Raw genomic sequence first — 16,513 nt, forward strand, 5'->3', positions numbered from 1 at the left:
AACCGGCTAAGCCACCCACGCCCCCTGAGGCTTAATATTTTTTCGAAGTCAGTCTGGAGAGCTGGACACACTGTGATTACCCCAGCCTGCCCACCTAGACTGTACCGCCCAAGAGGGCAGAGAGAACACTTACAACGCTTCCTGTATCCCGAAATAGTGCCAGGCACAATGCTCATCAAGCGTTGCTCAGTAATGGGGATGGTCAAGTGATTGACAGATAATTGAGGAAGATTCGTATTTACAAGGAGGCTCTTGAGCATCCAAATTAATCTCTTTTTGGTAAAATGTGTATGGAAGACAGTTTGTATTTTCTCATTTTTTTGCATAGGCCACTTAGCGACTGGACTTCTCAGATTGTTCATTCCCTTGAAAGTCACAACTAGAGCAAGAGTCTCTTCCAGCTGCAGCTGGAATTTGGTTCGCTGTGACGGTGGCCGTTCCTGAACTGGGAGAAGAGCCACCCCTACTTAAACTTAAGCCCTCAGATACAGTGCATTATCTAACTAAGACCTTTTATTTACCTCCCGTTCTTATCATTATTATTACAAAATTGACTGATTAAATTGCAAATGGCAAATTGATTCACATTGCAAAATAAAAACGAAGGAAGGGTGCATTGCAAGAGCGAAAGGAACTGTCTTATCCCCTAAAGGAAAAAGTTCTCAAATAACATGGGAAAACAAAATTTACCTATGTGCTGTTCATAGAGATGCCCTTAAAACATAGTGACATGGGTCAAATGAAAGTAAGAAAATTGAAAGAAACCCACCAGAGAATTAACCAGTGGAAAGAAAGCTAGTGGAACAATATTAATATCAAAAAAGGAGACAAAGAATCATTCAGGATAAAGGATATCATACTTAACAATGCAAGAGATAATTCATTAGGAAGATTGAATATTTAAGTCTGCATAGACCTAATAATATACCCTCAAAACAAAAACTGATAAAATTACAAAGATTTTCTTCTAAAATTTTATTTAAAATCAAGTTAGTTAACATACAGCGTAGTATTGGTTTCAGGAGCAGAATTTAGTGATTCATCACTTACATACAGAACTCAGTGCTCATAACAAGTGCCCTCCTTAATGCCCATCACCTATTTAGCCCATCCCCCATGCCCCTCCCCTCCTCCAGAAACCTTCAGTTTGTTCTCCATAGTTAAGAGTCTCTTATGGTTTATCTCCCTCTCTGTTTTTATCTTATTTTATTTTTCCTTTCCTTCCCTTATGTTCATCTGTTTTGTTTCTTAAATTCCACATGTGAGTGAGATAATATGGTATTCGTCTTTCTCTGACTTATTTCACTTAGCATAACATACTCTAGTTCCATCCAGGTTGCTGCAAATGGCAAGATTTCACTCTCTTTGATGTCTGAGTAATACTCCATTTTGTGTGTGTGTGTGTGTGTGTGTGTGTGTGTTCTTTATCCATCCATCAGTGGATGGACATCTAGGGAGAAAGAGGAATTTCTATAACCCTAGAAGATTTTGACTTACTTATAAATCACCTCAGAAAATTATATCTCAAGCAGCAAAAGAGATGAAATGAATGAAGCACGCTTTGTAAAAATATACCATGATGAAGTAGAATTCACTCCAAGAATGTGAGAGTAATTTGACTTTAAAGAATTTTCTCCAAATTAATTCTCTGCAATAATTTGTATATTAACTGAGTAAAGGAGGAAAGCCACATTTTTGTATCAGTAGATGTAGAAAAAAAAATTGGTATCAGTAGATGTAGATGTGTTAACACCCATTCAAGATATGGAATTATTAGCAAATTAGGAATAGAAAGGAATTTCCTTAATATATCTAAGGGTGTCTGCAAAAATACACAGGAAACCCTATACTTAATGGCAAACTTTTAGTAAAATTCTCTTTAAAGTCAGGAATAGGGGCGCCTGGGTGGCGCAGTCGGTTAAGCGTCAGACTTCAGCCAGGTTACGATCTCGCGGTCCGTGAGTTCGAGCCCCGCTTCAGGCACTGGGCTGATGGCTCAGAGCCTGGAGCCTGTTTCCGATTCTGTGTCTCCCTCTCTCTCTGCCCCTCCCCCGTTCATGCTCTGTCTCTCTCTGTCACAAAAATAAATAAACGTTGAAAAAAAATTTTTTAAAAAATAAAAAATAAAGTCAGGAATAAGAAAGAATATCCACTATAATCAATATTGTACTGGAAATCCAACTCCAAGAAACAGACCAAGAAAAACATATGAGAGGTATAAAGACGGAAAGAAGAAACAAAGTTGTGTCATTCCGATGATATAAATAAAAGTGGAAAATCCAAGAAAAAGTACAAATTACCAGAACTAATAGATTAGAGTTCAATGAGGTTTCAGGATACAGAATCAATATTTAAAAATCTGTGGTTTCTATATATAAACAACAACTTCTCAGAATACAATAATTTTTATTTATTTATTTATTTAAAAAAATTTTTTTCAACGTTTATTTATTTTTGGGACAGAGAGAGACAGAGCATGAACGGGGGAGGGGCAGAGAGAGAGGGAGACACAGAATCGGAAACAGGCTCCAGGCTCTGAGCCATCAGCCCAGAGCCTGACGCGGGGCTCGAACCCACGGACCGCGAGATGGTGACCTGGCTGAAGTCGGACGCTTAACCGACTGTGCCACCCAGGCGCCCCAGAATACAATAATTTTTAAAAAGATACCATTTACAATAGCAACAAAAGTTATATGGTGTCTAGGAATGGATCAACTAAAACGCATGCAGACATTTAAAAGGATAGGATAAAGTGTTACTGAAGACCAAAGTAAATGAAATGATAAACCATGTTCATCATTAGGACACAATATTATAAAGATGTAATTTCTCCCAGAATTAACACATAAATTCAATGAACAAAATCTAATTCCCGGCACAATTTTTTAAAAAAAGTTGATAGGCTTATCTCAAAATTCACATAATGAATAAATGGCCAAGAGCATAGCCAGAATAGTTCTGAAGAAGAGAGAGAAGTGTAGGAATTAATTTCCCTGATAACAGGATTGCATAAAACTAGAGTAATAAGACAGGGAACATCAAGGCAGGGATAGATCAACCGACCACTGACGCAGAGTAGAGGTCCAGATGCAGACATATGGAGACAGACATAAGGAGAAACTGAGCAGATGACAAAAGATGGCATAAAAGATAAGCAGGTAGAGGATGAGTTATTCAGATACTGAGGGAATTCATTAGGACAGTGAAAGTTAAAACAGCAACAATGTATCCTTTATTGCCCATCAAGTTGTCAAAAATTAAAATGTCTGACAACCTCAGGTAATGATTAAGGAAAAAATGGAATCTCCTGCACTGCTGATGGGATATTTATTGGCCCAGCTGCTTTGGAGAACAATTTGTCAAGTGTGAGAAAACGTTAAGGTGTGTGTTCCATGTGACCCAACACTGACACTCCTAGAGGTATATCCTAGAGAAAATATGGCAAATACTTAAAAAAATGAAGCCTGCATAAAATGTTCTTACATGGCCATTTATTTTATTTATTTATTTATTTTTTATTTTTTATTTTTTTTCAATATATGAAGTTTATTGTCAAATTGGTTTCCATACAACACCCAGTGCTCATCCCAAAAGGTGCCCTCCTCAATACCCATCACCCACCCTCCCCTTCCTCCCACCCCCATCAACCCTCAGTTTGTTCTCAGTTTTCAAGAGTCTCTTATGCGTTCTTACATGGCCGTTTATAATAGTGGAAATGAAAAGTTGATTAATAGAGGGATTAACAAAAAAACCCTGTGTATATATCCAATAAACTGGAGCTATTTGGATTTCAAAAACCCAATGCTGAAAGAAAAAAATCAACATGCATACGGCATATGTTATTACCTGTGTAAAATAATTCATAGGCACCCACAATAATATATATATATTTCTATGGGTGTATATATAACATGCCAGACAGGATAGACATCTGTAGGAATGTAGTTGCCACTGGAAAGAGGGAGAGAATTTGATTATTAAGATATGAACTACTGCATCTGTGATGTTTTACCTCTTTTTTTTTTTTTAAGGTATGGAACAGATCTGGTAAAATGTTAGTATTTGTGAAATTTGGGTGTTGGTAAATCAAAGACTCTTTTTGATAACAAAGACTTTCCACCCTCTGGAATTTTCAAGCACGTGTGAAATGTTTTATGCAACAAATATGAGATGAAAAACAGAAGATTAAATTGCAACTGAAGTTTTAAGTGAAGACATAGGATAACTCGAAGTAGGAAGAATCAAACAAAAGAAAATTTGGATATTTGGCACTGAGATTTGTGGTTCATGCTTCATTTGGGAAAGCTGATCATATATCAGATTTGGGAACTCTGTTTTTGGGTGTTTCTTGGTTGTTCCTAGAAGGCCCAAGGAACTTCTGCGAGCTTCCAAGCCTATTTGCATTTTTTAGGTTCCCAGCTGGCAAATGGATGACAACTAGGGGAACTTGAGGGCAGTGTAAAGGGAAGGAGTAGTAGTTAGCTGAGTTGGGAGCAAGATGTCCGTTTTGATTTAGATTTAGTGACAACAAAACAAAACAAAAACAAAACAGAGAAAGTGTTGAAAGACAAGCATAAAGGGCATGCCTGAAAAATGCCTTTGAACAGTGTTCTAAGACAAATATTTCAGCATCTGTATGTGTTTTATCTCTAGAAGGGCCTTGCATGCCATTTCCTTCTTCTCTTAAAAAAACATGTCCTAATAAAGTTTGTTGAAGCAAAGAAAAACGTTGTCAAAGTTGTATTTTTATAAAAAAACACGCTTCACATGTATATAAAAAGACCCTCCAAAACCATTGTTCAGGAAGTAATTTATTGATTCCGTTTAAACTAAGCATGGTTCCCACTGCCAAAGGAATTGCTCTGAAGATAGAAAAAAAACATCAAAAGTTTCCAAAGCTCACTAACAATCTCAAAACTGATCCAATAAAGTAAAGCTACTAGCAAGTATCATCTAAGCTCATCTTGTAATGTTTAATAATTTATGGAGTGAGTGCGTGTCACCTTACAAAGTCCCTGTGACATTTACAAATTCTTTCAAACACATTTATCAACATAGTAATAAAAATTCCCAAGCTCCCTTTTCTTAAACCAGTGTTCACCCACCAACAGCCACACGGTGTTTTATTTGACTGATATCTTCTAGCCTTTTCTAAAAAAAATTTGTCACATTCGCAATAATATTTGCGCTTCAAGTCCATTTGTCAGCCTAAGTTTTATGTGAACCTGGTCATAAAAAGAGGAAAATGGTTAATACTTGTGTGGCCAGCAGAAGTCAGGGGATGCGGCACGGTGGGTAGGAGAGGTTGTAGATAAAAGAATTCCAATACGGGTGTCAAGACCTCCAAAGTAGAATGTACTTTTCCAATACCAAGAATGGGTTCAGTCTCACCTGTGTGGTTTGGAGGGACTCTCAGAGGTAAATGCTTCCCCTGGCCAGTGAGGTCCCTTTTGGGGCCTTTTCAATAACCCCATTTCCTATATTCTTGCCCAGTCCTCCCTACCCCCAACCCCAAACATTTCAAGATTGCTACTAGATGGAAGCTGTAACTCTCAGTCTGTAAAAAATGGGGAAGATTTAGGGGCGCCTGGGTGGCGCAGTCGGTTAAGCGTCCAACTTCAGCCAGGTCACGATCTTGCGGTCCATGAGTTCCAGCCCCGCGTCGGGCTCTGGGCTGATGGCTCAGAGCCTGGAGCCTGTTTCCGATTCTGTGTCTCCCTCTCTCTCTGCCCCTCCTCCATTCATGCTCTGTCTCTCTCTGTCCCAAAGAAAATAAATAAACGTTGAAAAAAAAATTAAAAAAAAAATGGGGAAGATTTAGAATGTATAAAACTTGGTTAGTATGTTGTAGGAAGTTTGGTGAGGTTAAGGTTTCAAATGTGATTCTGGCAAGAATTGACCATATATAATTTGTTTTCTTTCAGGAAACATATAACAGTAATCTTGGGAAATTGGCTCCGTATTTCTTCTCCAGCTCATTATTAATGATATGAATGTTGTGTCTGGTAAGTGACACTCCACATTTTTTTAGTTTAGAAGTAAAAGTGTGCCCAAGAACTAAAGGCAGATGGCACCAACCTAAACATGGGATAGTCAGTGGTTCTTTGATGGGAGTCATTTTAGAGCATGATACTCATGTAAAAAATTCCTTATTGCTCCTGTGAGACATTGTGTGAAAGAATTAGGAGGCAGAGAAGGATCTGTAAAGCCAACCCCCATACTATTTCATTATTGTTAACACAAGCATGAACAGTAGGTGAAGATTTTTGATATAGATCCGTGAAAAATAAAAAGGTCATCATTTTACATTTAATCCAATGGATTTTGTCCAAAACGATGTTAGTAATGTGGACGAATCATACCATTCAAAAGGATCCCATTCTTAAAAAAAATGGTTTGGTCTCTCGTTTATTTCACAATATTTAAATGAGCTTCTCTGGTTTGATCCCCACGTTCCTCATTCTGTGTTGCTCTATTTTTATCAGGTTCTCATGTGAAAGTGATGGGATGAAGGAAGGAAATTATGTTTTGCAATCGTATGGAAGGATAAGGATAAAGGAGGAAAATTGTTTTGGTCCAATTTATACCAACAATTTCCAGATTATAGATCCCTTAAGCAGCAAAAATGCTTCAAGAAATTTGCTTCAGACACGCACATATTATTCTGCTTATTTCCATGTCAAATAAAAATAAAGGAAGGGTAGGCAAGGGAAATAAACATTTATTGACCCAGGCACTGAACTAGGTATTGTCAATAACAGGAATATAAATATAATGACCATATTATGCTGGGATGTCTAAGATTTTGTTTGGCAAGCATTATTTTTGGCGTGCAGAAAAAATGAAAATATTATGACAATAGCAGCATAATCTCCCACACTACTGACAAGGATTTAACTGTGCATGTTATTCCTTCAAAATAAAAGGAGGCAAATGAATAAATCCATGAAAACAGGAAGTACAGTGTGCAATAACCAAAGATTTACAGAATTAAAAATGCAAGACCAGTCAGCCTATAGTTCTCTATAATTCTTTAAGGCTAAAAAGACAAAAAAGTAGTCATTACAATAAGTACATCAAGAAATGTTTTTAAATAAAAAGAAGACTATTTCTGATATATGGCTGACTTTTCCCATACCATAATATATTTGATGGCTAAAATCAAATAAGGACAACATTTATTTCTAGGGGCATTAGGAAAATAAAATTGTGAAAAATATCATCACCATGGCTTAGGGTAACCATCTGGAGGTGACTCATTGTTAGGAAAAAATCTGCACTCTATGGTTTTGTTGGTTTTTCATCTGGGGACTTACTAAATATTCTTTTCAGTCTTCATTTGCCAGCCAGTTTTTATAAAATGTAAAAATGGTTATTGCGAAAACCTAGCCTAAAACTACAAAGTGGTGAATTTAGAAGGTATATTTTCCTATAAAAAAATCAAGCCCAAACAACCCCCCAGCAACTCTTGTAACAATCACTTTGAATTTCCCACCTCATGTTGAAGAGTTTTGCTTGGTATTTTCTAGGGAAAGAGAAAAAGTGGAGGTAGTGATAGCCTTGAAAATATGGAACCTTTTACTATCATATAGTCTTTGCTTCAATATGGCTTTACATAAGACACAGATCACACAACATTCTGGCTCTAGATTGCTGTGGTTTCCACATGAAACTGTTTAAATTGTTTAAAATGAATAATCAAACACAAAAGCAAGCCTCATGATGCAAATAACACTCAAGAAGTTATCAGGAGTCACATGAAGCAAAGCTGAGGGTTGACTTTTAAAGGGTTTGAATTGGACTCTAAACACTTAACACCCCAGACCAGCTGTACAATGGCATATGATACTAATTCCAGACAAAGCTTAAGAAAAAAATTAGTACATTCACAGTCTCAACAGAAATATATGATTACATTTTTTTCAGTTTTGTTTTACAGACACCATCATATTGAAATACATAAGGATAGATTATAAGTCATTATATAATTATTTTCATCTGTATTACATGATGAGTTTCACAATATAAGGAGTATATATTTCAATGCATCATACAGTTTTGAACCACATAAAGCAATATAATATAAAATAATATAACAGTTATTTTAAATTCAGGAATGTCACATGACAAGTATATCAAATATGCTACTGAAAAACAGTCAAAGCATTAGATGTGATATCTTTCATTTCTAAACAATAAGCAGCTTTGAAGGAAGGACAGTAGGACAAGAAGGGGGGGGGTAGTTACTTTTAAAAGTTCAAAATCATCTTATCAGAAATGTTGGAAAACAAATTATTTTTCAGAGGTATCTTTGCCATAGAGAGTTTTGATTTCAGATAACATAATTACAGGGTTTATTTTCTCCAGGATCTGAAATTTGCAAGGAAAAACTCAGACTGTATTTTTTTTTTTAACTCAGACTGTATTTTGAAGTTTATCCAGGTGAGGCATAATTTAACAGAACTCGTAAAGGTTATTTTTCATATTACTACTTCACTACCTAAAGGTTTTTAGGGTGCACTGTCGTTTTTTTATTTAATCAGGACCAGGTAAAAAGTTAACGAATAGAATACAATGATCTAAGGGTCTCTCCATTCACTGATCACAGCCGCATAAACAGGATATGTCTGTCCACTTTACATGTCTCAGTGCTTCTTGAGATCAGAGCATAAATCAGAGGAATGGAGGTGGACAAGACAGTGGCAGGCATATGGTGTTGTGAATTATGGATATCTCTTAGCTATAAACTCAGAACACCGAAAAGATTACAGATTTACTTTGTCCAGTAAAATTTGCATTTAGCAGGCTATGGCTGGCATTTTGTGGAATCCTGAGATGCCTAAACCTCTGGAAATGTCCTATTTTCTATTTTTCTCCTTTCATTGGAATAGATACCATGATGGTCTCAGACCAAAAATCACCAACTGAAATACACAAGCCTAGGGAGAGAATTTCTATTTGATTATTTAACAGGAAATTGATGGCTAGAGTTTAAAGGACTTGCAAAAGGTCACATAGCCTGTTTAGTGGTAGCAAGGTGGCCTAGACCTGGAAATTGGGTGCTCCGCCCACACTACTCCAGCAACAATACTATTGTGCTTAAGCCAAACAGGCAGAACAAGGAATTCGTTCACTGAAGTACACATGAGGCTTTCATCAATGACAAATGCACGTTAGCAACACCGGGGATGGTAATCCAGAGTCATTTACATTTTCTTGCATGTGTGCAAGTTTCCACTGCATGCATTGTCCTTTTCAGGCCCAGGCATGCAATTCAAAGCCGTTCAAAAGCATATCAACATGTTTTAATTTTCTTATTATTAGTATTTTATTATTTTCAAAATATTTATTTGAGAGATAGGGAGAGAGAGAATGCACGTGCAAGCGAGGGAGGGGCAGAGACAGAGGGAGAGAGAATCCCAAGCAGCCTCCCCACTGTCAGTACAGGGCCCCATGTGGGGCTCGAACCCAAAAGCTGTGAGATCATAACCTGAGCCAAAATCAAGAGTCAGATGCTTAACTGACTGAGCCATCCAAACGCCCTCAATATATTTTTAAATTGAAGAGTATTAAATCACAGGGTGGCAGGCATATCCCCCAATCCTAGCCAGAGTCACTTTCTTATCAGACAAAGTTAAGTTGCACTATTCACATCAGCTCTGTGGTAATTCAGTTAAGCAATAAATTAAATCCACCAGTTACTGGTTGGACCTTAGACCATTCTGTCATTCCCTTTCTGGTTTCTCCAGTTATTTACAGAAAACAAGTAAAATTTACTTTCCAATCAATACACTTTTCTTGCAAAAAGAAAACAAATTTTTTAAAAATAAAAGTAAAGAAAGGCACTTTGTAAAATATGTACAAATCTGTTTCTTTCTTGTCTACACTAAGGAGATAGGGAAATGAATAAAGGCAGGACTTTCTGCAAGTGACCACAGTGGTGGAGAACCTCAAGAAAGAGCCAGATTTCCCCACAGCCAAATTGCATCCTGGAGTTAACTCACAGGATTCTCCAATTCAGTTGGGTCCTACGGGACAAGGGTCAAACCCTTTCACCTCATACAGGTGGTAAGGGATTGACCCACTTTGGACCAAACCAGTGAAAGCAAGTTTTTAGTACATACCCGCCTACCAGGATTGGTCTTAGGCACTTAGGAGAATGGACAGGGACGCAGCTGTCCCTGATAATAACTGTGCTCACATTGAGATGCTTTAAACCCGTTCATTAAAACTGACAAGAGCAGGGGCGCCTGGGTGGCGCAGTCGGTTAAACGTCCGACTTCAGCCAGGTCACGATCTTGTGGTCCGTGAGTTCGAGCCCCGTGTCGGGCTCTGGGCTGATGGCTCAGAGCCTGGAGCCTGTTTCCGATTCTGTGTCTCCCTCTCTCTCTGCCCCTCCCCCGTTCATGCTCTGTCTCTCTCTCTCTGTCCCAAAAATAAATAAACGTTGAAAATTAAAAAAAAAAAAAAACTGACGAGAGCACATTTTGGAGTTTGGGTTATAAGCTTCCAAAACACACGCATTGACTAACCTGTCTCCATGTGTTTTGTAACTTGAATATTTAGGTGTTTGTTTTACAAAAATATGACTTTTTATAATTCAGAGCGTATGGCTCTTTAAACCAACCTCGCAGTAGTGGTTTATAGTTCATCAGAAAGGAAAAAAAAATCAGCAGTCAGATATAAGAAAAGAGATTTGGGGCTGCTAGACTCAGCAAAAAATAAGCATAGTTTGATTCTGTAAAAGATTTTTTTTTTTAAATTAGAGCCTCATTCAATATGTCTTTAAAAAAATCTCATGCTTCTTCTCTCACATATATTTGCACATTATCTTAGACTACGATTCTGTACCTACATAATTTATAACGTGTGTGCAATATGTTAAGTCTGCCTGCAACTGATGATTTAAAAGTGGAAATGAAAAAAGCACATCACTGAAGAGTACTTATATTTCTATGATGAAGGGTGATTGTTTGGTGGCTTACTTAAGATCAAGGCGTTGGTTAAATTATCTTGCTGGAAAGTATTCAGTGAGTCATGGAATCAAGAAGCCAGAGTTTAAGAGGATATTAGAGACTGTTTGCCCAACATGTCCTTCAGAGGAAACTGAGGCCCAGAATAGGGAATTGTTCCATCTAAGGCAACCTAATTAGGACAAGACCCCCCCCCCCCCATTCTGCATCCTTCCATTGCATTGGCTGTCTCCTTGATAGAAAATATGCCACAAGATGAAAAAAAAAAAAAAAAGGAACTTAGTTAAATAGAGTGTTAATTGACCAGAGAATTGTAACCTTGGCTTTACTTAATGAGTGGCTAATTGGGGTATTTTAGGGATTTAATTCAAGTGGAGACTTTAACCGTAACATTTTTTTCTTCACACACGCTGAATCGTATGTCAAAACAGATCAGTTTTGAATTTTCAAACTATCAGACTCATGATACACAGTTTAGAGAAGGAGGGACTATTTTGTGAAAAGTTTGGTCTGGACTAGGTTTGAAGGGCAGAGTCTTTGGCAGAGTGCTTCCCAGGTGGAATATATTCCCTGGCCCTCTTTTTTTTTTTTTTTAACACTTTGTAAAAAATGTTTATTTTTGAGAGAGAGAGAGGAGAGAGCGTCCATGAGAGGGGGAGGGGCAGAGAGAGAGGGAGACACAGAATCCGAAGCAGGCTCCAGGCTCTGAGCTGTCAGCACAGAGCCTCATGCAGGGCTCGGACTCATGAATGGTGAGATCACGATCTGAGCTGAAGTTGGACGCTTAACCAACAGAGCCACCCAGGCGCCCCTATTCCCATGCCCTTTTTAGAGTTGTGTGTACTTTGCAAGTCGTTCTCTATCATTATGTAAATTTAACCCCCAAATGGATTTTTCAAAAAGTATGCCTTCTCCTTATGAACAGTGTCATTCAGTGCAATTTAGACTTGACCTGTATTTCCAAGAGAGGATTGTTTCTATGCACTAATATAACCTTTAGTGGAAATGGTGACCTAGGGCAGTGCTTCTCAAACTTCATTGTGCACGTGAATCATCTGAGATCTTAGTAAAGGGCAGATTCTGATTCTGTAGGTCTGGGGCAGAGGAGCCGAGATTCTGCATTTCCGAGCAGTGCCCAGGTGAGATGCTGATTTAGCTGGTCCTCCAAGCATACTTTGAGTAGCAAGGACCTAGAGGACTGAATGCACACGGGCAACTTTCCCACAGGATACCTTCGCTCTTCTTGTTATTCTATACTGGGAGAAGAGGAACTCAGATCTATTTACTTTTGCAATTCTGGAAGCTAGCGACATGTTCACTTTCGAACATCCGGCCACCTCAGAGTCCACTTCCAGTGAGCATGGGGTTGCTGGGGTGGGATACTGAACTCATAGAGGTGAGCTCAAATTGACTATATCCAGCTAGTGAGTGAACAGAGAATGGGTCCGCCAGCAGGTGAAATGAAAAACAGAGGGAGGCTTTTTGATGAGTCATGAATGCTCTCTTCAAAATGGAGGGCCAGGCTTTGGACTGCTCTTGGGAAGGCTGCCCCTGGAGCAGACTTGGAGATTCTTACTTCCACACCTGGACCTTTATTCCTCTGCCAAGATTTTGCAAATGGATCTACTTCAGAGAGATACTAACTTCTGGCTTTGCTTAAATTTTCTTTGCTGCCCAAGATTTCTCAGAAGCAAACGAAACCAAACTCTCTCTCTAAAACAGTACGTGAGAGGTCACCACTCACCTTTTCATGGTGGTTTTATGAATATTCACCCAGAGAAGAGCAGAAAGCCCAGACAAGCCCTAAATCACAGAAGTAATTTATGGTCTGTGGAAAGCCCTCCCTAAAACTCTAGGCTGGCGACTGTTTCAAGTGTCATGGAGATAAAAAACGAATCAGATAAACTACACCATACTATGCTGGAAACTGAATTTAATCATTCACTTCGTAGGGGCGCCTGGGTGGCGCAGTCGGTTAAGCGTCTGACTTCAGCCAGGTCACGATCTTGCGGTCCGTGAGTTCGAGCCCCGCGTCGGGCTCTGGTCTGATGGCTCGGAGCCTGGAGCCTGCTTCCGATTCTGTGTCTCCCTCTCTCTCTGCCCCTCCCCCGTTCATGCCCTGTCTCTCTCTCTCTCTGTCTCAGAAATAAATAAATGTTAAAAAAAATTAAAAAAAAAAATCATTCACTTCGTAATCTTCAATGCACTTTGGGTTGGGATGGCATTTTCCTCCACAAACAGGGACTGCATATACTACTATGTACTGCAAATACTCATTATAACCTCATAGCAGAAAATACTGTACGCATTAAATACGTAAACAGTTGTACTGGGAAGATAGAAAATAGTCTTTTATTTTACCTAAGTGATAGAAAAATAGTCTCCAAAAATACATTGTGAAACTTATGGGTTTCTATTAAAGTAGAATTCATATGTACAGTAAGGCAGTATTTCCATTAGCATCCTGCTGTGATTATCTTTTAAATTAACGTTAGTCTTCCGGATTTTTTTTTTTTTTTTTTTTTTTTTTACCTAACAGAAGACTAGGGGGTTTAATAAATTATCTCGTGTGCTGAAATGAAACAGGAAAACATTTTAGAAGAATTTACCACACGAAACTCATTTACCTGTAATGTAAGAAAATTCCATTTTCCAAAACTATATTCTCTAGAGGCTTTAGGATAAAATACAATTTAGGGGGGAAAACCCACGCTTAATAAATTCAAACCATTTTAAGAAAAAATTGGAGGCATCATTTTGGCTTGCATATTGGCAATGTATCACTAAGGTGATAGGAACTGATGTAAACAATTTGTCAGGTGTTCTGGAATGCATTTTCTTTAAATGTGTTTGGTTCATCCTAATAAAATGAGAGAGGAGTGCAAAGGTCAAGTAAAGGTCAAACAAAGGTCAAGCAAAGGTTCGTTGGTTTTCAAAAGTGGTTTTCATGGCATTTGTCTCTCACACCTGTCATCTTCCTGTGGTAAACAACCGTGACTCTCTCATTTCCTTTTGTCACACACCAAACCGTGAAAGTCTCTTCCAGAGGATACACGTGTCGGTACTGTCCCTCGAGAATACTAAACGATGCAATTTTATTTCATTGAACACATAATTTTATAACTAATAGCAAAAAGTAAATGTACAAATCACAGGAAGCAAAGCGATTTGTTCTGGAATCAGCTGTTGGAGAAAGAGGCAGCTGGTTGAAAATGGAGCATGAAAACGAATGAACTGTGGGCTGTATAGTGTCAATCTAACCACGCTCTCGAGCATTCTCTAGGAGAGTGCATTTCCTGTACTCTGTAGTGTTACCTGAAAAAAAGTCACATTTTAACCAATTGTTCCATTAATCAAGCTATCACTGAAAGGAGTGCATAACACATGTGGGATCCAGGTAATCCAACCCACCCTGCTGGAGTCCACAGTTGCTTGGTGCCGACGTGAAGGAGGCCAGGTCTTCTTCAGCTTGATTCGGTTGAAGGGGCGGTGGAGCCCCCTTGGCTGGTTCTTCAAATGAAGCCAGGTTTTGAGCTTGCGGATCCTGCACTAACACCAGGATGTTGTTATCCATCACCCTGGACACCTTGGCATACTCCTTACTGGTTTCAGGAGTGCTGGGCTTGTCTGTCTGGTTGCCGTTCTCCTTCTGTTTTGGGAGCAATGATAGTGCTCCATCTTTGTTAACTTTGTGAATCTCCACATAATCCAAGGGTTTCACAGAGATCAAAGAGGTTTTCTCCCGGGTCAACAGCCATGCTGTGCCTTGGTCAGTCTTGGAATGGAAGCTTTCCACTGCCCTCTGCTCAACTGCCACTTTCTCCCCTCCAGTCTCAACATTTTTTGAAGATCTTAAAGCATGTGTGTCTGTTTTGTCCAACGAAGTGGCCGATGCACCTGCTGGGCCCATGGCCAGCTTGCACACATCAGCAATGTTGTGGTAAGAAGATCTGGGGCTGGGATGGCTGGGGGGCTGTGGTAAAGGCCATGTTGAAGATTTGGATCCATTGGCAGGGAAAGAGGGGATTTTGCCTTCCAAGCTTGTGCTCTGGGGGTCCCAGGTGCGGGTAGCATTTGTCTGGGGATTCTCTGGCTTCTCAATGCCCTCAGGAGTGTTAAATGTGGAGGGATTTGCCCGGGCTTCCTCACACTTTTTAGACAAAAGGGAAGGGCTGTCGCAACTGCCCCGGCCAGAGTCACTGTCTGGGTCCAGGGGTGTGGGCTTCCTATCTTGACCCGGGTGTTCTTTTGAAAGGGCTGGCATCAGCTGCTGGTCCTCACTGTCATCCACTTCTAAAAACTCCACCAGTAAGTCCTCACAGTCAGAAGTGGGAGGGAAGTCTTGGCACCCCAGGGCACTCAGCAGTTCTTCAGACTTGCCCTTCTATTCAAACACAGACACAAGGAGAGATGGCCGTTAGCTTCCTGACATTCCATGTCGACATCACAGCCAAGCCAGTGGTCATGACTATGGGCAAGTGGGACGTGCTAACGGCCTAGCAGAATTTCCCAAATGTTAGATGTTTGTGTACCAGGCTATTTATAACCACCTCCTGGGCTACTACTCACCTCATAGTTTTCTTTCAGTCAATTCATGATTTTAACTTAGTTTCTCCCTAAGCCATAATGATTATGAGTTCAACTGGCAGGTAGTATATGCACAAATAATAAACACATGCCTAACAAATAAGAGGTTTGTGAAACATGAAGTCCACAGTGCTCACGCATGGCTTCAGTGCTCTGGGACCCACTGGCCCTGAGATCTGGTTGCTGGCCTCCTAACCAAGTCCACCACCTTCTGGAGTCTGGCAGCAGTAAGCAGATTTTCATCCCTCCTTGCTGTTCTGGTCTCCTCCCTCTCCTCCTTTTTGTTCTCCTCCTTCTCCCCTTCCTCTACTTCTGGCTTCCTTTTCTTTCCCACTCTTCTTCCTGATCCCTTGACTTAGATCAGGCACTGGTGCCCAGGTCTTGACTCTATCCCTTATTAAAGGGTATTGACTTTGGATGAGCTGCTCTATGGTCCTCACTTTCTCCATCTGTAAAATGGAAGTAATAGTACCTATCTGGGAGTTCTTTTGAAGATCAGGGTACTGTGATTAAGAATGTGAAAACAAATTTTTTTTGTAACCCAAACAGTAGTTATTTTATTATTCCATTTCTGTGGCTATAAGGTCAAATTTCAAGTTAGACAGCAGTTAATTTACTTAGTTGAGAAGTTCATGCTGGTTCTATGAAGGTCAGTACTAGAGACTAGATAGTGGGGTAAGAGCACTGGGCCAGGAGCCCAAATTCTGGGGCTCTAATTCCTTCTCCGATATTTGCAATCAAACTGAGTATAGTCAGGCCAAATTCTCTGGGACTCACTTATCACATTCTTGCATTGCTGGTCTCACGGTGGCTGGGTCAAGTGATGTAATGCAGATCATTGCTTTTAGGCACAACAGTGTTAAGATTGAGTCCAACTGAAACTATATATTTCAATCTGGACAGAAGTTTAAAATGATGTAACCCCTCTTTTTATTCAAAACACTTGAATTTAA

At 39.4% G+C, this 16,513-nt stretch overlaps 2 protein-coding genes across 2 annotated transcripts in view; both read right to left on the reverse strand.

Annotated features, from left to right (window-relative positions):
- Positions 1 to 12,286, reverse strand: part of AGXT2 (alanine--glyoxylate aminotransferase 2) — a 68,711-nt gene extending 56,425 nt beyond the window's left edge. The window contains exon 1 of the mRNA XM_040492642.1: positions 12,206 to 12,286. Within this exon, the coding sequence (XP_040348576.1) occupies positions 12,206 to 12,286 (81 nt within the window). The remainder of the gene's footprint in view (positions 1 to 12,205) is intronic.
- A 1,014-nt stretch (positions 12,287 to 13,300) lies between these two features.
- PRLR (prolactin receptor) overlaps positions 13,301 to 16,513 on the reverse strand; it is a 159,859-nt gene continuing 156,646 nt past the window's right edge. The window contains exon 10 of the mRNA XM_040495216.1: positions 13,301 to 15,357. Coding sequence (XP_040351150.1) covers positions 14,335 to 15,357 — 1,023 coding nt within the window. The 3' untranslated portion in view covers positions 13,301 to 14,334. The remainder of the gene's footprint in view (positions 15,358 to 16,513) is intronic.

This window comes from Herpailurus yagouaroundi, unplaced genomic scaffold (assembly GCF_014898765.1).
Source record: "Herpailurus yagouaroundi ecotype Mexico unplaced genomic scaffold, PumYag 29, whole genome shotgun sequence".
Taxonomy (NCBI): domain Eukaryota; kingdom Metazoa; phylum Chordata; class Mammalia; order Carnivora; family Felidae; genus Herpailurus; species Herpailurus yagouaroundi.